Source organism: Piliocolobus tephrosceles, chromosome 5 (genome assembly GCF_002776525.5).
Source record: "Piliocolobus tephrosceles isolate RC106 chromosome 5, ASM277652v3, whole genome shotgun sequence".
NCBI classification, from domain to species: Eukaryota; Metazoa; Chordata; class Mammalia; order Primates; family Cercopithecidae; genus Piliocolobus; species Piliocolobus tephrosceles.
In genome coordinates, this window is record NC_045438.1 from 59,755,022 (window position 1) to 59,777,349 (window position 22,328).

A 22,328-nucleotide genomic window follows, 5' to 3' on the forward strand; every position below is an offset into this window, starting at 1 on the left:
TTTCATAGTCTTCCGATAATCATGGATATTTTTCTTTGATAACCACACTCAAATTCAACAAGTGGTAGCTTCTCAAAGATTAGTTGCAATATAGAATTTGAATGAATTCTGTGTTCCAACTGATCTATCATGCAAATTCTATATCTATCATGCAAATTCTATCTATCATACAAATTCTATCTGTCATGCAAATTCTATATTGCAACTATTCTATCAGTGAATCTTTCATCCTTGGTTACACTAAAATTCATTTGTCTTCCTTGTACCTTTTGTTGTTGTTGTTTTTGTTTTCGTTTTTGAGGTGGAGTCTCACTGTCACCCAATCTAGAGTGCAGTGGTGCGATCTCGGCTCACTGCAGCCTCCACCTCCTGGGTTCAATTGATTCTCCTGCCTCAGCTTCCCGAGTAGCTGGGACTACAGGCACCTGCCACCACACCCAGCTAATTTTTGTATTTTTAGTAGAGATGGCGTTTCACCATGTTGGCCAGCCTGGTCTTCAACTCCTAACCTCAGGTGATACCACCGCCTCGGCCTCCCAAAGTCTTGCACCTTGAATGGATCTTTTACTCAAGTATAATTTCTATCATCTTCATTGGTCATTTGGAAAATATTGGTTTACCAAGTGTGTGAGTCTTCTAAATATTGATATACAGTGAAATATGGGATAAAAAATAAAAAATTCACATTTATTAACATCACCCCAGTTACATGGGGAGCTAGCAAGCTCATCGATCGTGATGAGTGCTGGTTTTCGCAACAGTCTAAATTTAACTTGAAAGCTCAGTTTTTATTTTTGACAACAAATTCTGTCAGTTGTTTTCCTTAAAGTGGCAGGCTTACTTTGTTCATGTTCAAGACAATGTCTGCCAAGTATCCAAGCTGGAACAACCATAATTTGTCATTCATTCTTTTTAGTAAACTTGGTGTAGTAGTAGCCCATTTGCATTACTATAAGGAATACCTGAGACTGGGTAATTTATAAAGAAAATTGTTTTAATTGGCTCAGGGCTCTGCAGGCTTTACAGGAAGCATGGTGCTGGCATTTGCTTCTGGTGAGGCCTCAGGAAGCTTACAAACATGGCAGAAGATGACAAGGAACTAGTGTGTCACGTGGCTAGAGCCGGAGCAGCAAGAGAGGTGGGAGGTGCTACACTCTTTTAATTTTTAATTTTTTATTTTTTTGAGATGGAGTTTTGCGCTTTCGCCCAGGCTGGAATACCGTGGTGCGATCTTGGCTCACCACAACCTCTGCCTTCCAGTTTCAAGCGATTCTCCTGCCTCAGCCTTCCGAGTAGCTGGGATTACCAGTGCCCACCACCATGCTCGGGTAATTTTTATATTTTTATTAGAGATGGTTTCACCATGTTGGCCAGGCTGGTCTCGAACTCCTGGTGCTGCGTTCTTTTAAACAACCAGATATCTTGAGAGTTCACTCACTATCAGAAGATCACACCAAGACATTCATGAGGGACTGCCCTCATGATCCAAACACCTCCCACCAGGCCCCACCTCTAACATTGGGGGTTACGTTTCAACATGAGATTTGGAGGGGCCAAACATTCAAACCATATCACATGGTATTCCATGAAAAAAACAAGCAGTTCATTTTGCAACTTAAACTGTATAATACATGCTTTTTCCTGGGACTACCATGGTGCCTCAGTAGTCCACAGAAGTACTTTATGTGTACCTACTAGTTTGGGACACAAGGATGTTAAAAGCCGTGTACTCGAGGCTGGCATTTTCTTTTTTTTTAATCTGTGATTACTGGTGCAGTTGATACCTCTACCTTGATTAGTGTTAAAGAGCTCGCAGTTTGACCCACTGTTGATTTTGCACCATAGATACAAATGTGAACACAGAAGAAGGCAAATTATGTTTTAGTATTATGATGAAAGTAGGGTGTTTTGCTGGGACTTGATGCTACAGGCCAGTAGTTCTCAAAGCCTGGTTCCCTGACCAGCAGTATTAGCATCTCTTGGGAGCTTGTTAGAAATGCCAACACCTGGGCCCTGCCCTTCCCTTCCAGCATCCAGGTCCTTTGGGGTGGGGCTGGGCTGCTGCAGCTAGCTCCAGGGGACTGAGAGAGTCTCCTGAATTTCAGAAAGGCCACTCTGCCTTCTGGAAGGATGGTGGTTGCGGGGGATGAGTAAGTTAGGGACAGAGTGTTCTAGTGTTTGTAGAGGTTGTGATGTGGCCTGGACTTCAGACAGTAGGAAGAAAATGGAATGGATTTGCTAGAGATAGATTCTCTAGAACTTTATTGCTGATAGACCACTTAAAAGCTTAGAAAACAACTGTGCTTTGCTCTGAGACCTGCCAGCCATCAGGGACGGATGAGTTTTAAAGGCCCTTACTGTTTTGTGTCTTGAAGCAGTTTAATATTTTATTAATCGTGAAAAAATCAATCCAGATAACTTGCCTGAGTCATTTCAGTCTCCTTTTTGAGGATGCCTGCTGAAGCAGTGACCATGATCTCTGGAGGGGTAGAGCCTCACATTCAGAGTTTAGAGTCTTAGAAAGGACAGTTCGGTGTGGGAGAATGGCAGCTATGATTTCATTCAGATATGACCAGCTGCTGACAAATTGAATACAACGATCCGTGGCTGGCAGAGCTCTCATGTGTTATGTGTTGTCTTGAAGCTGGTGAGGTGTATCCTTTCACTATTGGATTTTACCATTCAGTGCAGTCAGTAGCTCCATTTGATATAAGTGTAAAGATGGGTCTCTCATTTCAGTTTCAGCAATATTCTCAAAACTTTTATTTTTCAGTGTTTTAAAGTTTTTTTTATTTTATATCTTTTTTTTTTTTTTTTTTTTAACAGATTTGTAAGACTCCAGGGCCTTCCAGCCGTGAATAATCTGATGGTTCCTGAAATGACTGGGGAAACAGACGCTTCGTATGGCAGTTGAAGAGTGTGTGTCTATGTGCATTTAAAACCTTCTTTCTGTACTTACACATTCACACGGGAAGACAGGCTCATTCTTGTGCACACTTGAGAGTTTTACAACTGATGAAAATTAATTTAAGAATCAGATGGAGCAACTTGACACCACTGGGCTCAGGAGCCCGGGGAGAAAAATACATCACTAATGGCCAATTTTCCATATGGTCTGCACGGGTAAAGAAAGTCTGCAAAAAGAAGAAAAAAAAATTTGCACAGATTAAGCCACAAAAATACCTTCCAGTTTAAAGAAGGAGCTAAGTGCGAAGGTGACTGAGAAAGAAGGGTGACTGAGAAAGAAGTGTGACTTCAAACATTGCAGCGGCTCACACAGTGCTTGTTGCACTTTATTTTTCAGTGGGTTTGGTGATTTGGATGGATTAAAATTCTGGACTGAAAAGTAACTCCTACTGTGGTTATGGCTAGAGGAAAGCAAGTTCAAGTATGATGGGACAAGTTTGAATAATGAACTGATTCCTTTGCCTATTTTAATTAACTGTATTTGAGAAATTTTAATTTATTATTTCCCCCTTTCTTTTCCTGCATCTATAGGATAATATTGTAAAATAGCAGTTGAAACCAATATTTACAAAATAAATATCAAGGAAAATCCAAGCAAAGCTTTCTTTTTTTGGACAAGCGGTGTGGTGTTTGGAGACAGTCTCTGAATGTGAACAGGAAAGCACCCATCAGCAAAACACGATCACTCTCTAGGGAGACAGTTGAGGGAATCTGACTCTGGCTTCTGCTTTTGTTTTAAGGGATTATCTTCCCTGTCAAATCCAAGAATACTTGCGTATGAGAAGATTATCTGATAGACTTAATTCTAAGATTAGCTTTTTTCATCAAGATGGAAAAAGATCTTTAGGAGCAGAAAAGGGGAGGAGCAGAAAAGGGGAGTGCTAACTGGGGGAGCGAGAAGGGAGACGAGCAAAAGAAACAAAATATTGTAGCGTGGCTCTGTTTTGTCAGCAAGAGGATTTAAGACTCACCCAAGGCAAACACTGGGACCACTGTAAGAGCACTGGAACCTTCTGCCTCTTGAGTGAAGGGGCCGCCTTTCTAGCCTCTATGGCACTGAGGGGTGTGCCGGCTGGTGGAGGAGTAGTCCGATGGAGCCCTGCGTTCCCCAGGGACACAGGGCTAAGCTTTGAGGTGGAAAGTTTCTGGTTCTGAAACAACGGGGAGAGAGTCTGTTTTTCTTCCTAAAATTTGGACTCTTGTCTGCACAAACTCTGGTCTGTTTTGCACGGTTTGTGTGCCTTTTTTTCCCTTTATGCAATCTTTTTCAGCTTTAGCAGCAGAAATTTGTCTAGTTCAGAAAACATGCTAGAGGGTGGCTTCAGAAGGAAGATGATCCTGTGTGTTCTGTCTCTGCATCCGAACTTTTGAAGAGAAAAATTCGAGCTAGAGGGATTCTTAAAGCCTTAAGTTACTTGAAATCTATGTATTTGCAACCCGTCGTCTCTGGAATCATTACACTAAACTGGAATCTCAGTCTGAATGAGAATAACCAAGTGGAGTAAAAAGAAGAAAACCGTTTCTTGTTCACCACTTAATTAATGATGCTCTTTCTCCAAAGGATCAGCACGTTCTTCCTCTGAGAACTTGAAAATAAAAATGGACCCCATGTTTTTTTAAGCATTACCTTTTCTTAGAAGACTGCCATCATCTTTTATAGAGGAATTTTTTCACTATGCATTCGGTGGATCTTTATAAAATACTGACCTTCTAATTAGATTCAGGTCAGTCTTAATTAAAGGGGGAAAAACTCAACACAAACCAACCACAAAAAAACAAATACACCAATGAAAGAAATTGGTTTAAATTTCACAGCATTAGCATTACTTTTTAAGTAAAACAATTCATTGAAGAAAGTATGTATGCAGCGGTGGAACATGGGCCTGTGCTTTGCAGTGACTCCAACATCCTGTGCCTGTCCTGGAAGGGGCGTGTCCCCAAGAGTGAGAAGGAGAAGCCTGTGTGCAGGAGGCGCTACTACGAGGAGGGCTGGCTGGCCACGGGCAATGGGCGAGGAGTGGTTGGGGTGACTTTCACCTCTAGCCACTGTCGCAGGGACAGGAGTACTCCACAGAGGATAAATTTCAACCTCCGGGGCCACAATAGCGAGGTGAGCTGTGGTTTTGTTTGACTTTTTGGTCACTTCCAGTGGTGTTTTTGAGCCCCTTGTGGACTTGAAACTTCCTTCATTTCAGTTTCATAGACTTGCTGCTAAGTGAGACTTTCCATGCTGTGAGTTCTGTCTCTTATGCTCTGGCAGAAAAGATGCTAAGGTGGACACAGTTCACAGTAGGCTGCCTCTCCCCAAGTGGGTCAGTTGTCCCTGGCACCCCTGCTGTCTTCCCCCTGCACTCTCTCAGAGGGTCCAGGCAGTGGCAAGACGCCCAGCAGTAGGAAGGCCAGGGCGCTTTCTGACCATGGTGTGGGGTTAAATTAGATGATCCTAACCAACTTCTCATGCTCCAAGTCTGCATGGCAAAGAGTTACCCCCACCCCTGATGTCACACTGACAGTGTGAAAAATGAAAGTGGTGCTGCCTTTACCTTGCACAGTTAACATCTACGTTTCTTTGGTGATGGCTTGACACTTGGCTTGTATTTTTTTGTACTTGGAGGTAAAGAAGTAGTTAATGGACAAGAACCATAGTTTTTCACATGTATAGGGTATATTATATTCAGGCTATTATGCCATGTATTTGTACATATAGATTCCTCTGGGCTTCTAAAATGTAAGTAGTGGGATTATCGATGAAATTCATGCAACCAGCTTTTATTGAGCAATACTTAAGTGTTAGGCATTGTGTTTTAAAGAAGAGCGTGAGTGATAATTTCTTGCAAAGTTATGCTTGTATAGCACCTTCACAATATTCACGTTTTACTCTTCACTAGCTTGAGTATTTTTAAAATGAGGAATCCAAGACTATTTCAGGCATCTTAAAATGTCATTAAATGGTTATTAAGTAGCTATTGTAAAGGAGCAGGAATATTTTTCAAGTATAGGTCTTAGTCCATTTGTGCTACTATAACAGTATATAGACAAGGTGGCTTATAAACAGTAGAAATTTATTTCTCACAGTTTGGGAGGCTGAAAGTCCCAAGATCGGGGGCTAGTATGGTACGGTTTTTGATTTCTTCTTGGAGAAAAGAGGATGAGAGGCTCTCTGAGGCCTCTTTTATGAGGCCACTAATCCCATACATAAGGTCTCCATTCTCGTGACTTAATCACCTCCTGTCAAGACCCTACCTCTTACTACCATCACCTAGGGAGATTCACCATACTAATTTTAGGAGCACACAAACATTCAGATCATAACAATATAAACATTCAGTAAAGTATACTAAACTTAACTTTCAATGATTATTTTTATATGCAGTCACCCATGTAAGCGCCAACAAGACCAAAATATACAGCATTTCCAGCACCAGTTACAGGTATTTGGTTCTCCTTTCCAGATTTTACATTCTGTCTTAATCCATTCCTGCCGCTAAATCAAAATATCTTAGACTTGGTAATCTATAAACAACAGAGATTTATTGCTCACAGTTCTGAAGACTGGGAAGTTCAAGATCAAGACGTCAGCAGGTTCAGTGTCTGGTGAGGGCTGTCTTCTCCATAAATGGCACCTTGTTCCTGTGTCCTCACGTGGTGGAAGGGGCAAGGGAGCTTCCTGGGGCCTATTTTATAAGGGTAGGAATCCCATTTATGAGAGGAGAGCCCTCAAGACTTGATCACCTCCCAAAGGCCCCACCTCTTGATACCACTACATGGGGATTAGGTTTCAACATTGAATTTTGTGGGAATGGAAGCATTCAGATCCTAGCACACCCCTCCTGAGAAGTAACTCACATTCTGACTTCTGTCACTGCTTAATGGAAGTGGAATCCTTCATTACATACTCTCTGTGTCTGGCTTCTTTCACTCAACATGATATCTGTGAGATTCATCCCTGTTGTGTATATTATTAGTTTGTGCTTTTTAATTGATGTGAAATTTTCCGCTGAAGGAAGATACCTGGTGTTTTTCTTTTCCTGTTCCTGGGTATTTGGATTGCTTCCAGTTTTTGGCTGTTATGACTAATGCTGCTGTGAACGTTTATGTGTGTGTCTTTGTATGGACCTGTGCATTCAGAAGGTGGAATTTCTAAATCATAGTGTTGCATGTGTTTAGGTTTAGTAGAAATTGTCTGTTTTCCAAAGTGGTTGTACTATTTACACCTCATCATCAATGCATGAAAGTTTTAGTTGTAAGGCCAAGAGTAATTTGAGATTGATTTTTCCACCGAGTTTAATTTATTAAGAAGCTTCTTTTGAATTTGAACTTTTTCCATTAAAAAACAGTGGTTTTATGCAAGAAATTATGTTTTTTTTTTTTTTTGAAACGGAGTCTCACTCTGTCACCCAGGCTGGAGTGCAGTGGCCGGATCTCGGCTCACTGCAAGCTCTGCCTCCCGGGTTTACGCCATTCTCCTGCCTCAGCCTCCTGAGTAGCTGGGACTACAGGCGCCCGCCACCTCGCCCGGCTAGTTTTTTTGTATTTTTTCGTAGAGACGGGGTTTCACCGTGTTAGCCAGGATGGTCTCGATCTCCTGACCTCGTGATCCGCCCGTCTCGGCCTCCCAAAGTGCTGGGATTACAGGCTTGAGCCACCACGCCCGGCCAAGAAATTATGTTTTGCAAATAATATATTGGGCATATACATACAGGCATGCACGCATTATCCCCTCCCCCCACTCCCCCCCACACACACATCCACCTTTGTAGTGGATACTCTTAAAAATATTTTTTCTTGTTCTTGTGTAACAAATTACCCCGGACTTCGTGGCTTAAAACGTTACCCATTTCTAGTCTCACAGTTCTGTAGTTCTGAAGCCCTGTTATGGTATGTCTGGGGCCTCTACTTAGGTCTCCCAGGCTGGGAAACTTGGTACCAGCCAGGACTGCTAGCTCCTCTGAGGCTCAGGGCCCTCTTCCAAGCTCATTCAGTTTGTTGGTAGAAATCAGTTCCTTGTGGTTGTAGGACTGAGGCCCTGGGGTCTTAGAGGCCCTAACTAGTCCCAGCCATGTGACCCTCTCCACAGCATGCAGTTTGTTTCTTCAAGGCCAGAAGGAGAGCATCTGCTGTAACTTCAAATCTTTCTGACTTTCTGTGTCTGAAAAATGGCACCCCTGAGCTGACCACGCTCACCTCCACTACTGGGGAGGGGATTACACTGGGTGTGCATACCAGGGGGTTTTAGAATTCTGCCTACTACAAAAGAGAGGATTCTAATTCACAGACAGTGGTCTGGCTGTCTCACTGTTGAAACTGTTTTGCGTGATTTTTTCCACATTGCATTTTTACTTTTTTTGTTTTTTTTTTTTTAAATTATGCTTTAAGTTCTAGGGTACCTGTGTACAACATGCAGGTTTGTTACATAGGTATACATGTGCCATGTTGATTTGCTGCACCCATTAACTCATCGTTTACATTAGGTATTTCTTCTAATGCTATCCCTCCCGCTGCTCCCCACCCCACAACAGGCCCTTGTGTGTGTTGTGCCCTGTGTCCAAGTGTTCTCATTGTTGCCCTGTGTCCAAGTGTTCTCATTGTTCGGTTCCCACCTATGAGTGAGAATATGCGGTGTTTGGTTTTCTGTCCTTGTGATAGTTTGCTTAGAATGATGGTTTCCAGCTTTATCTATGTCCCTGCAAAGGACATGAACTCATCCTTTTTTATGGCTGCATTGTATTCCATGGTGCATATGTGCCACATTTTCTTAATCCAGTCTATCATTGATGGGCATTTGGGTTGGTTCCAAGTCTTTGCTATTGTGAATAGTGCTGCAGCAAACATACATGTGCGTGTGTCTTTATAGTAGCATGATTTTGGGTATATGCCCAGTATTGGGATTGCTGGGTCAAATGGTATTTCTAGTTCTAGATCCTTGGGGAATTGCCACACTGTCTTCCACAATGGTTGAACTAGTTTACACTCCCACCAACAGTGTAAAAGGGTTCCTATTTCTCCACTTCCTTTCCAGCATCTGTGTCCTGACTTTTTAATGATCGCCATTCTAACTGGTGTGAGATGGTGTCTCATTGTGGTTTTGATGTGCATTTCTCTGATGGCCAGTGATGATGAGCATTTTTTCATGTGTCTGTTGGCTGCATAAATGTCTTCTTTTGAGAAGTGTCTGTTCATATCCTTGGCCCACTTTTTGATGGGGTTGTTTGTTTTTTCCTTTTAAATTTGTTTAAGTTCTTTGTAGATTCTGGATATTAGCCGTGTGTCAGATGGGTAGATTGCAAAAATTTTCTCCCATTTTGTAGGTTGACTGTTCACTTTGATGCATTTTTACGTTTAGTTAATTTCTGTTCCTCATACTAGAATCTGTTCCATTTAGCTGGGCATGGGGGCTCATGCTTGTAATCCCAGCAGTTTGGGAAGCTGAGACTGGGAGATTGCTTGAGCTTAGGAGTTCAAGACCAGCCTGGGTAACATAGTGAGACCCTGTCTCTACTCTCCCCCACCCCCCGCAAAAAAAGAATATGTGCCATTTACTGAATGCCTGCCAGTTAGAGTGACCAACTCTCCTGGTTTCCCAGGATGTGGGACTGTTGGTGTTAATACCTGCAAAATCCCAGGCAAACTGAGATGGTCATCCTACTGCCCAGGGCCCGATGTGGTTTCAGGCATCTTACCTCATGTTGTTCACAGCAGACTCATGGGAAGATATCATTATTTCCATTTTATAGGGAAGAAAACTCAGGCTTTAAAGATGTTAAATAACCTGCCTAAATTCATGCAGCTTGTATGGAGGAGAACTTGAATCTAGGGGTTTAACATTTTCCTAAAACTTTATTTTCTTATAACTTGTGTTAAATATGAGTCCTCAATCCCTTATCCTCAGTTGTTAAATCTTTTTTTTTTTTTTTTTTTTTAATTTTTGAGACAGAGCTTCTCTCTCTTCCCCAGGTTAGAGTGCAGTGGCATGATCACCACTTACCACAGCCTCTGCCTCCCGGGTTTGAGTGATCCTCCCACCTCAGCCTCCCAAGTAGGTGGGACTACAGACATATGCCACAATGTTCAGCTAGTTACAAAATTTTTTTTTTTTGTAGAGACAGGGTTTTGCTGTGTTGCCCAGGCTGGTCTCAAACTCCTGGACTTAAGTGATCCGCCCACCTCAGCCTCCCAAAGTGTTGGGATTATGGGTGAGAGCCACTGTGCCCAGCTCACGGTTGTTCAATCTAAGGGCTCTGAAAATAGTGAGTTTTTGTGTAATTGTTTTAGTGGCAAGACCTGACCTGGACTGATGTGAAGCTGCTGATTGTTATTATTCCATCACTTCAGCTGCAGAAATACTGTGTTTTACTATGGAGGCTGCCCAGACCTGTGGGTGACATTAGATAATTGACAGGAGCTCCCCTTGTAGGACTTTGCTAAGATTTAAAAACTTCTGAACTCAAAATACTTGTCTGTAAGGATTCTAAATCAGGGGTTGTGAACTTGTATCTTCATTTAAGGAAATCATCAAAAGAAACCTTGGGTTTTACTTAATTTGTTTTTTCATTTCTGGGAAGGCTGACATTTAACTCATCTCTGCCCATACTTAGTTACCTTATCTTCACTCCCTTCTACCACAAGAAGCAGAAAAACCCTGTGTCCCCACCGGCCATCCCTTAAGAACACTACTGAAAGAACCGTTGCAAGATTTTATTTCTGGCCATGTAACTAACTAAATGGAAGGGGTCAGAACTAATCATCTGCTAATTTCACAACTGAATTAAAAAGGAAAGAAATCTGAATGAAAGATAATTTATTTCACCCTCAGCTAGTATGTAAAATCTGTTTTATATTACGTATTTAACAAATTTTAACAGTTTGGCAATTATAAATTTATTCAGTTAGATAAATTGAATCTGGAATTAAATACTGTGATAAATGTTTGGTCCTTGAGACTAGTTTGCCTTTCTCACATTGTGTATTCTGTTGTTAGAAATTTGTGATAAAATGGTATCAGCTATATTTGCCGGAGTGAAACATATAGGCAAGGAATTCTTAACCTGTGTCAATGGCTTCATATTTTTTAAGTATGTTAATGGTTCTAATCAGATGGTCAAAATATGTGCCCCCCCTCAATCCTGAAAGCACCTTTCATAAAAAAGAACCACTACCACAAAAGGTGAATGATCAACCAAACCAACTTTTCCCAAGGCAACTTTCTATGGCATTTGGGGACGGTTAATCCTTTTGCCAGTATCTCTTTTGAAACCTTTGATAGCAGTGTTATAGAAGAGGAATAGATGTGTGCTTACCTACTGAAACTCCAAGGGAGACTCTTCGTGGCTGGCTGAGAAGTGATGGTTTTTTAGAATTATTTGTCCTTTTACTGTGAAGCAGTAATTCAAGAAAGATGAGTTTTTCTTTTAAAAGAGTCCCCAACAGGTGGGCAGGTATGTCAGGCAAAATAATTATGTTCCATAATGAAGATTATTTCAGAAAGTAATTACTTGGGAATGTTTTTATTCTATGAAACAATTTCTTACAGATATGGTAGATGTCGTGCAAATTAATCAAGGTTAGTACTGATTGTCATTTAACAGGATTTTTTTTTTTTTTTTTTTTTTTGAGACGGAGTCTCGCTTTGTTGCCCAGGCTGGAGTGCAATGGCATAATCTTGGCTCACTGCAACCTCCGCCTCCCAGATTCAAGCCATTTTTCTGCCTCAGCCTCCTGAGTAGCTATGATTGCAGGCGCCCACCGCCACACCTGGCTAATTTTTGTATTTTTAGTAGAAATGTGGTTTTGCCATGTTGGCCAGGCTGGTCTCAAACTCCTGATCTCAGGTGATCCACCCGCCTCAGCCTCACAAAGTGCTGGGATTACAGGCGTGAGCCACCTTGCCCGGCCAACAGGATTTTTTTGACTTAAGAATAAGCAGGCAGTCATGTGTAGTTGCTGGAATTCATTTTGTTATAAGGACATGTCTACTACAGCAATGGTCTCACCTGAATTCTTGGATTGGATACATCTTCTCTGATATGCTTTGTCTGACCCTGCCCCTTGTCCCTGTTGTACACTGATCAGACTTCTCTGGTTGCACTGATAATGCTTTATTATAGTTATCTGCTTGCCTCACTTGGTAAAACTTACTGGAAGATCAATGTACCCTGTCATTCTTAACTTCCTCGCCTCTCATTGTTTAGAATATCCATCAGTTATTTTTTTTTTTTTAATTCCTTTAACTTTTTGGCCCCCTTCAGTGTGCATTCTTTCCTTATTCTGCTGAAATGATCTCCTTCTCACTGACCACACATTGCTAAACTCATAGGTTTTTGGTGTTTCGTTTTTGTTTTTAAACTGCACTTGTTGCCTCAGTAGCAAGTTGCAAATTGCTCAGTACCATCAGTAGAATTGAGACGTCTTCTCTCACTTTCCGGATCATGAGGCTCTCCTGGTTTTCCTTTTACTGTTCTGGCCTCTGCTTTCCACCCTTCTTTGCTGGCTCTGCCTTTTTTTCTTTTTTCTTTTTTCCCTCATCTTTAAATGTTAACGGGTACCAGGCATGTATATTTTTCTGTATTTCCTCTCTATGTTGGCTTTAAATCTCCCTACATGCTGATGACTCCAGGTATCTCTCTCTGTCTGCCATCTCTTTCTAGTTCCAAACTTCATTCTCCAACTTGATATATGAGATACAAAAGTGGACACCAATCAGGCCTCGCAGACTATCGGTCACCCAGACAGAACTGATTTCCCCCCTGCCCCTTGAACCCTCAGATCAGTTCCATGCACTGTTTTCCCATTTTGGTAGATGGCCCAAGACCAGTCAGTCAGTCCAGCTCACAATTCAGGAATCTCCCTGCACTTCCCTTGTCCCCAAGTCTTGTTATTAGCAAGACCTCCCACTGTGTCTGACTTCCAGATAATATCTGAAACGTGCTCACTTTTGTCTTCCTTCATCACCATGCCTAGCACAAACTTCCTCATGAATCTCTTGACTTAAGCTCTAGTATCTTCCCATTGTGGAGGACTTTGCTTAACAATGTATAGTAAGTTTTTTCAGTGTTTAAAAATATTATAAAAATGTGTTTCTAAGGTACTTTTGTTTTTTGCTAAAAACGCTGTATGACACATCTTAATTCCAAAAAGGATGGGAATTTCTAGATTGTAAGAATGGCCTCCCTTGCGGTGAAAGACCCTCCTAGTACCATTGTCTGATTTACCCTCTCCTGAAGAAGGCCCAGAGCCACTGGGGACTGGCAAGCCAGGTTCTGTGTCCACCTCACTGTGCATAGTGATGACCAACTTTCTCAACATTTGGAGAGATTAGAAAACCATTTTATTTTAAAACTTTTATACAGTATTTAACGTACTTAATCTGTACAACAGTTTTAGTGAGAAAAGTTGACTCATTTTGGATTAAAGCCAGTAAAAACTCACTGCAGCTCTTTTATCTCTCTTATAAATTCTACATAGAAAGTGACTTTTAGTAGATTTGTGATGACCAACTAGGGTATTATAATGGTGGATGTAATGGAGGGCTTTTTTATTTCCTTTAGTGATGGCCTGTTCTTTTTTCCTTTCTGTTTCTGTTTTTCCATATCTTGATTCCAAGAAATTCTAGCTTTACCTGTCCAAGTCATTCAAGTCATTAGTTTACTCAAGTCAGTAGTAAATTGAAAATAATAATTCTCTTCTATCAGAGTTGTAGAACCTGAGACAGTGTGTTTTTGGAAGGGCTGTGAAAATGGTGTATAAGTGATGAAATAGTAAAGTACTCTATACCCTTTGTACTTAAAGTAATATACTTACGTATATCACTTTCCAGTCCTTACAATATCACTTAGTACCTGGAAATTCAGTTACTGTTCTGACTCATGAGGCCAGAAACAGTGTTTGTTGATGTTTGTTCCTCAGTTTAGATTGAAAACACATGCATTAGCAGGTTTTTACTGCATCTCTGTTGTGTGCTGGGTGCTGTGTGTACTTGGCCACTGTGTGGGGGCAAGAGAAGTCCCAGCTTACACCTCATGGAATCTACAGTCTAGCATGAGGGTGAAGCGTGGACTTCACCTTCCTCTATTTGCATTTCCATTAGGAAGAGAAAGCAAGCTTTGAATTGTTCAAAGAATGAAGAATGAGGCTTCTAGAGATGGTGTGGTGAAGATCATCTTTGAGCAGGGCCTTGAGAAATACTTAGGATTTAACTCGTACTTTTCTCAGTGGTGCAAGAAGATTAAGCCACATTCTGGCTTCAGAGAAGCATTTCTGAGAGAGATGAAGGACACTTCGTTCCCCAGCCCCAACCTAAGCATGTGACTGTACTCCCTTGCCAGATGCTGTTGGAACCTGGCTGACAAGGACAAGGACCTATGCATTTTTTCCTGCCCTAGAACAAAATTGCCCTTGTTGGACATGCAGTGATGTTCTTTGTGCCTTTTGACTATACTGTGAAATGTTTGTAGTTTGTAATGGGGATTTTATCCATCTGAGCATGATACACTTTTTATTAATTTCCATGGCAGATGGTTAAACTAGGGTGCTGCCTTAATAATTTGACTTATGCAAGGGCTCAGATATGACTGTTTCTGTGCTTAATGTATTCAGCATGTGGTTGTAGTCAAGTTTGAAAAGTTACATAATCATGCGTTCATGACCTGAATTAGAGATAAATTATTAGTGACTCAGCATTAATGACTCGTTTTATGCAACTCTTCTGGTAAAGCAACATTTCTGTTTATGTGAGCATATTTTAGCATGCTAGATGACCACATCTACCTTGTTTCCTTCCTAGGTAGTGCCTTTAGGTATTCCATTACAGGAGGGCTGCCCCACTCCCAGAGGTGCATTGAATCCCAGAGAGGGCGTTGTTGGTGGATAAAAGCCCTCCTTGGGATCATCTGTAGCTGGTAATAGGGGCTGAGAAGCTCAGGGCTACGTCATCGTTGAATGTTTGTGGCTTCAGTGGATCTGCATGGCAGGTTTCAAAACCATATGTTAGAGATATGAATTGCAAAACCACAACCCCTCAGACTTTTCTATACAGTAAGTCCTCAATATTGTTGGTAAGTTCTTGGAAACTGCAGCTTGAAGTGAAATGACACTTAGTAGTATGTCATATATATGTAGGATATTTACTCTTGTTTATATCAGTTAGCTTAAGTTAAAATTGTTTTCATGTGCAGGTTGTTTTTGCTTAAAGTTCAGCTTCTAAGAACCTATCCCTGAAGTTAAGTGAGGACTTAACTGTACTTTTTGCAGGTAAATTTACTGTATTGAGCAAAATGAATAGTGGAAACTTACCTTGTTTTTTACCCTGGAAAGGAGTTTAAACTGATAAAATGCACTTACTAGAATTTCATGGATGTTCCACTTTTATCTGCCAGCTTTATTACTAAGGATTTCCTCAGTGGGAACACTGAGAGAAAGGATCTGCATAGTGGGACTGGAAGGGTGGAGCAGTGTGTGAATGAAGTCAACTAGGTATTTAAAAAATATTCTTACATTTCCTGAATATAGCCATAGTGAACTTCATTGTCCTGGTGAGTCTGTCTTCTTTTTTTAGACCAAGGCTGAAGAAATGGGTGGAAGATGTTGTACTGTTCTGATGTACTACAGAGTGCTGTAGTAGGTCAGAGGATGAAGCACTGTGGACCAATGTGGACAGGGAAGCTTCCTATGGGGAGTCAGGGAATGAGCTGGACCTTAACAGTCATTTTGGTTCCGGAAATACTTGAGAGCCTGCTCTAGGCTCGATGCTGTTGGGCTTTGGCTCCACTGTGATGAAAAAGGCACTGTTCCTGCCTAGATGGATCGCCTATCATGTGTGTCAGAGGGTGGATATCATTTGCATGGATATAATGTTGTCTTTCCTGATGACAATTGCCATATATATTCCCATACTTTGTGTGTGTGTGTTATGTCCATTATTTAGTGTAGCCCTCATAACATCTCTCTATGGCTTTGTATTAATATCCCTGCTATACAGTTGAGGAACCTGAGGTTCTGAGATATTAAGGAAATTGTCGGAGGCTGCAGAGCTAGATGATGGCAGACCTGAGATTTGAATTTGTGTCTGTGTGTTTTTCCATCTATAAGACACTGCTTCAAAAAGGTGAAGGGAAGAGGCACCCTTAAACAGAGTTTTGAATGACTGTGGTGTGTGTTTTGGACATGGAAGAGTTTGGTGAAGTGTTGGAGAGTAGTGGAAGGCAAAGCTGGATGGGCAGGTGGGACCAGACATACATAGTCATGATAATAAACAATAGTAACAAATGTTTGTGGCATGAAAGAAGACAGTGCTTTTGGTTTGGGTCGTATTCCAAGACCGTAAGAAGACTCTCATATTGAAATAGAATTGTTGAAAAATCAAATGTGAGTATAAAAATTACCATTCAGTTCAGTGCATTTATTCACCAGTGTGGATAACTGAGAGTTGACAGCACTGGCTATGCTTAATCAATTATGGAAATCATAGCCTTAAAGAAGTAACAGACATCAGTCACCTTGGTACTATGATAATGTACACATGAGCCTAACTCTTAATTGTAGCCAGTTATTGTAGACTGAAGGGATTTGAGGAACAGCTCTTTTTTTTTGTTTGTTTTTTTGAGACCGAGTCTTGCTCTGTCTCCCAGGCTGGAGTGGTACAGTGGTGCCATCTCGGCTCACTTGCTAGCTCCGCCTCCTGGGTTCATGCCATTCTCCTGCCTCAGCCTTCTGAGTAGCTGGGACTACAGGCACCTGTCACCACGCCCGGCTAATTTTTTTTATTTTTTGTAGAGACGGGTTTTCACCATGTTAGCCAGTATGTCTCGATCTCCTGACCTCATGATCCGCCCGCTTCAGTCTCCCAAAGTGCTGGGGTTACAGGCGTGAGCCACTGCTTCCGGCTAAGGAACAGCTCTTCTTTTAAATGTCTTAGGAATTCTTATTTTGAATAAGGAACCTTTCTAGCAAAGAGGCAGAAATGGAACTGTTGTTTTTTATTTAGGTCAGAATCTCATTTCACCTAAACTGGCTTATCTATTTTTATACCGAAGCTCAGTAGTGTGCGTTAATTTTTTATCACAGTAATAGTTATACATATTGGTAAATGCTAAGAATGAAAAATAGCAATGTTCTAACTCCTGTCTCCCCCCTCCCCCCACCTATTGTCCTGGCCACTTAACAAAGGCTCATACTGTTATTTTTTTGATGAATCAATTTTAGGATTTTGTCTATTGACTTCGTTCCCATCTCGTTAGGCGGAGATTTAGCTCTCTTTCTTTCATAGTCACTCAACCCAGCTTTGCCCTACCATCTAATCATTCCAGTATTACTGTATCACAAGTATTGGTTATTATTCAGTGTTTACACTATTTAAACTATGTCACTGTTATTCCCAGATGAGCCAAGTAGGGTACTATGATTGTATTCCTTCATTATTTAACTTTTTTCTCCTCATAATAAAAATTTTCCCCCCAGTGGTTTAGTTTCTTTATTGCAAAACCTTCCTACTTCTTCAGTATAATTTCATGCATTCAGACCGATTAGGTGGTTTATCAGTTCCTTTAGTTTTTTGTTTTATTTTGTTTTTGTTTTTTTCCTGAAGACCTCCACCTGGGAGTCCTTTGTCATCCTTCTGCTCTCTGGATTGGTTGCTCAGTGGGCCTGCTGCCCAGGTGATTTCCTGAACTTCCTTTTAATCATCATCTTGGGAATTCTCTCTGTCCCCTACTTCTTCTATGTCTTGTTTTTGGAATCTTGTGTTTTTTTTTTTTTGGTCTAACTCCTTTTTGTTGGAACATAATCTCCAGTATCTTGCTAAGAAAGTATGTGTAAGTCATAAATTATAAGACTTTCTTATCTCTATAAATGTCCTAATTCTGCTCTCACACTTGATAGTTTGGCTGGGTACAGATTTTTAGGTAGTTTTCTTCAGAATTTTGTCTTCACATTTCCAGAGTTTTTAGAAGCATAGTAGTTAAGAGCTCAGGCCCTGGAGCTAGACTCAGTTTACATTCTAGCTCCATCACTTAGTAATGCCATGACTTTAAATATATTATCTAATTTATCTTTATTTTTTATTTTTTTGTTTTTTTGAGATGGAGTCTCACTCTGTCGCCCAGGCTGGAGTGCAGTGGCCGGATCTCAGCTCACTGCAAGCTCCGCCTTCCAGGTTCACGCCATTCTCCTGCCTCAGCCTCCTGAGTAGCTGGGACTACAGGCACCCGCCACCTCGCCCGGCTAGTTTTTTGTATTTTTTTAGTAGAGATGAGTTTTCACCGTGTTAGCCAGGATGGTCTCGATCTCCTGACCTCGTGATCCGCCCGTCTCGGCCTCCCAAAGTGCTGGGATTACAGGCTTGAGCCACCGCGCCCGGCCTCTAATTTATCTTTATAGTTGTCCCGTGACCATCATGGTTTGAACTTTGTGGATCCACTTATATGTGGAATTTTTTAAATCAAATATGGATCAAAAATATAGTATTTGAGGGGTGCTTCATCTTGTTCTAATCCGCTGGCTGCTCCAGTTCTTATTTTATGGGCACTGTATTTTCTCATACTTCTGTGAGGATACAAATTATGGTTTTAAACAAATTTTTTTTTTCTCCATGCATTTAGATCTGCTTTTTTTGAGGCTTTTTAAAGAGGTATGTGTGAGTGTGCATAGGGGTGGTTCTCTGTGAATCTCCTCACCACCACCCAGATGTTTTATAATTGAGGTCTTCTTTAAATGTCTAATGATCCTTGAATATTTATTCAAACATAAAAGTAGTGCACCGTGAATCTCTTTGGCATCTTTTGTATATGTATATGTAGGGAGTGTTTAGCTGGTGAGCTTTATTGTATTATATAATGATCTGGGGGAGAACCAGCTCTTTTCTTGGGACTGCCAAAGGTCAGCATTCAAGCAGCTTTCTCCATAGTGGTTCAGTTTCTTTCAATAAGAAACTTCCAGTCACATGCCTGTGAATATACTCCTATTGCCAGCATTCTGAGAGCTGGCGTGTGTGTGTGTGTGTGTGTGTGTGTGTGTGTGTGTGTGCGCGCGCGCGCGTGTGGCTGGGGAAGAGGTAGAGCTAGTTATATGAAAGTTTGGAGGAGCAGGAGGAGGGAGGAGGAGGAGCTAATATTGATTATTTACTGTGTACCAGACACCATCCTAAGTGCTATAGCTCACTCAGTCCTCACATCAGCTCTGCAGCTTTGTACCTGTTATTGTCATTTTTTTAGATGAAGAAAGTGAGGTACAGAGACATTAAGCAGCTTACCCAAAGTAAGGCATCTCTGCTAATTGACAGAGCCGAAATTGAACTCAGGAACCTTCTAGATTCTATGTAGTTGGCTTTTCACGACATCATTCTTGTTTTGAATCCTTGTCACCATCTCTGCTGTGCCTGAGATTCCCAAAACGAGTTGTGGCTAACCCAGAGAATAACCCTTCAGTGCCTGATGTTGGTGGAGAGAATTGCCTACTTACATCTCATCTGGCTTAGCAGGAGAGAGGAGGGCCCTCATGGTTGCTAAATGTGGGAATGGAATGTGAGGCAGGAGGCAGGTGAGAGGTTAGTACAGGTGGGAGGTGTCCCTGTTGTGTGGGGAGGAGGGACTTTTGCCCTAGTTCTGTTACAGGTTTGGGATTCTAGGACACTGGGCACTAATGTACCTAATCTGTAAGGCATTCTGGACTGCATCTTGTGCAGTTCATTCATCTTCCTGCCTCCTTGCAAGCCAGCAAAGCCTGACTTGGGGCCTCAGCTCTGCATGGAGCTACCTATTGGGCCTTCAACAGCGAGGCTTTTAGTCAGAAACACAGAAATGGACTAGGCAGTGTGTATCGTATTTTACTAGGAGGTTTTTGTCTAGAAGTCAGTCAGTTCTCTGGGATTTGGTATAGGATGGGTGGGAAGGGTGCCACAAGGAAAAACATGAGAATTTGTACTGTGCAACAGTTTAGTGTTTCCAGTTGGGTCTACCCACAAACTTGACTTCAAACTTCCAAAACAAACACGCCTGTGCATTTTGTCCAAGATTCTATTGCTGGGTGTTTTTATTGTACCTTCTGGCAACCTCCATTTGGTTTCTCTTCCTCATTGTTGCTGTTTTAGGGAATTCTTACTGACATGTGTTGTTTTTTCCACTTGGCCTAGTTAGATTTGGTCTACTAAAATACAGAGGAGATTGTCTCTATCTTAGGGACTTTTCTTTATCCTCCTAGTCAAGCTCACTTCCAACCTTTCTTTTTCCTCCAACTATATAATCCCTATAACAATGTTTAAGGCAAAACCCAGATTTGTATGTTTTAGCTGTATTCTTTCTTTGCTGGTTAAATTTTTAGAGTTTAAGGAAGGGTTCATTAATCAGAACCTTAACATTAAAAACAAAAAAAAAACCTCGAAAGCACCATCTTTGTCAGAAAGGTCTATTTTGTAAAGTCCTTGGTAGCAGAAATAAATGTTTGATGGCTTTGTTTATAAGACAGTATGAGTTAATGTTTAGGACTTGGGAAGTTAGTTTTATACTGAAAACAAGAGTGTAAAAACCATCTATTGTCTCTCCATTCACTTGATATTTTTCAAAATTTTAGATTTTTTTTTTTAACCTCTTCAGAAAATTCACTACAGATGGCATTTATGACTAATTAGGGAATTACTTAAACAACATGACCAAAGAGCTTTTGCTTGTCTCCTAGGCCTTAAAATTTTGTTTTCCTTTAATTATGCTTTAAAAAACCTAACTCTGTATTTTCAAGATTAAAACACCTTAGGGGAGTCAGGCTCTGTAATGTAAATGGAAATTTTCCCCTAGTAATGAAATACTTGTTTAAGTGATCAATACTTTTTTAAAAAAGCATTATTATATTTTAACTCAGCACTGTTCAATAGAAACATAATATGAACCACATATGTAATATTAAATTTTAAATAGACACATTAAAAGTAAAAAGAAACAGGTGAAATTAATTTTAATATACTTTAACTCAATATATCTAAAATATTTCAGCATGTAATCGATATACAAACTATTAATTTGATAACCGATACTCTTTTTTTTTGAGATAGAGTTTTGCTCTTGTTGTCCAGGCTGGAGTACAATGGCGCAATCTCAACTCACTGCAACCTCCACCTCCCAGGTTCAAACGATTCTCCTGCCTCAGCCTTCCCAAGTAGCTAGGATTACAGGCATGTGCCACCAAACCCGGCTAATTTTGTATTTTCAGTAGAGATGGGGTTTCTCCATGTGGGTCAGACTGGTCTCAAACTCCCGACCTCAGGTGATGCGCCCACCTCGGCCTCCCAAAGTGCCGGGATTATAGGCGTGAGCCACCATGCCCGGCCCAGATATTCTTTTTTTATACTAAGTCCTTGAAATCTGGCACATCTTAATCTGGACTAGCCACGCTGGCAAGTGCCCAGTTGCCATATGTGGCTAGTAACTAGCATATTGGACTGTGTAGTTTTAGACAAGTCTCTTTCTTTTTGAGGGCTGTGGCAGAGCTGCATGCTTACCCAGAGAACTTGCTAATGAATGTCCAATAGGACCTTGGATAAAAGGCATTTAAAAACCCTTTTATTTGGAAATAATTCCAAACTTACACAAAAATTGGAATAAAGTACAAAGAATACTCTTACTCAAATTCAGCTATGAGCATTTTGCTTTATTCTGCCCTTTGCACTCCCAAGTGCACACATACACTCTCTCTCTTTCTCTGTCTCGTAATATATATGAGGTGTTCTTCCCCCCTGGATCATTTGAGAGTATACGTCGTGGTCCTTTACTCAAATACTTCAGTGTGTATTTCCTAAGAACAAGAACATAACCACTGTAGTACAGTTGTCAATTTCAGGAAATGTAACCTCAATTCAATACTTAAACTATTCTCCATATTCCGCTTTTGTCAAGTGATGAAATACCCTTTGTAGTTTTTCTTTATTCCTCTACACCGGATACAGTTTAGGACCACACACTGCATTTAGTTGTTAGGTATCTTTAGACCCCTGTAATCTGGAACAGCTCTTCAGTTTTTCCTTATATTTTATGACACTGACCTTTTAAAAGAATGCTCCTTTTTCTTTTTAATAGAATGTTTGGTATTTTGTGTTTTTTTTTCTTTTTTTTTTTGTTTTTGTTATTAAATTTAGATTAATCATCCCAAGCCAGAATATTACATAAATGATGTGTCCTTTTCAGGGTGTCACATGTGGAGGTGCATGGTAGCTATCTGCCCCTCATTGATGATGTTAATGTTGATCACCTGGCCCAAGTGCTGTCCATTTTCTCAACTGTGTTGTTATTGGTTTTTTCCCCCCTGTATTTGATAATCTGTTGAGAGATAACTTCAAAACCATGCAAATATCCTATTCCTTATCAGAATTTCTTCCCTAGGTTTAT

The 22,328-nt window shown here is 40.8% G+C and overlaps 1 protein-coding gene across 2 annotated transcripts in view; it reads left to right on the forward strand.

Annotated features, from left to right (window-relative positions):
• Positions 1-1,208: 1,208 nt before the first annotated feature.
• Positions 1,209-22,328, forward strand: part of LOC113224845 (tubby-related protein 4-like) — a 111,932-nt gene continuing 90,812 nt past the window's right edge. For both annotated transcript variants that reach the window (XM_026454407.1, XM_026454406.1), the window contains exons 1-2: positions 1,209-1,328; positions 2,827-5,077. In XM_026454407.1, the coding sequence (XP_026310192.1) occupies positions 4,826-5,077 (252 nt within the window). In that variant the 5' untranslated portion in view covers positions 1,209-1,328; positions 2,827-4,825. The remainder of the gene's footprint in view (positions 1,329-2,826; positions 5,078-22,328) is intronic.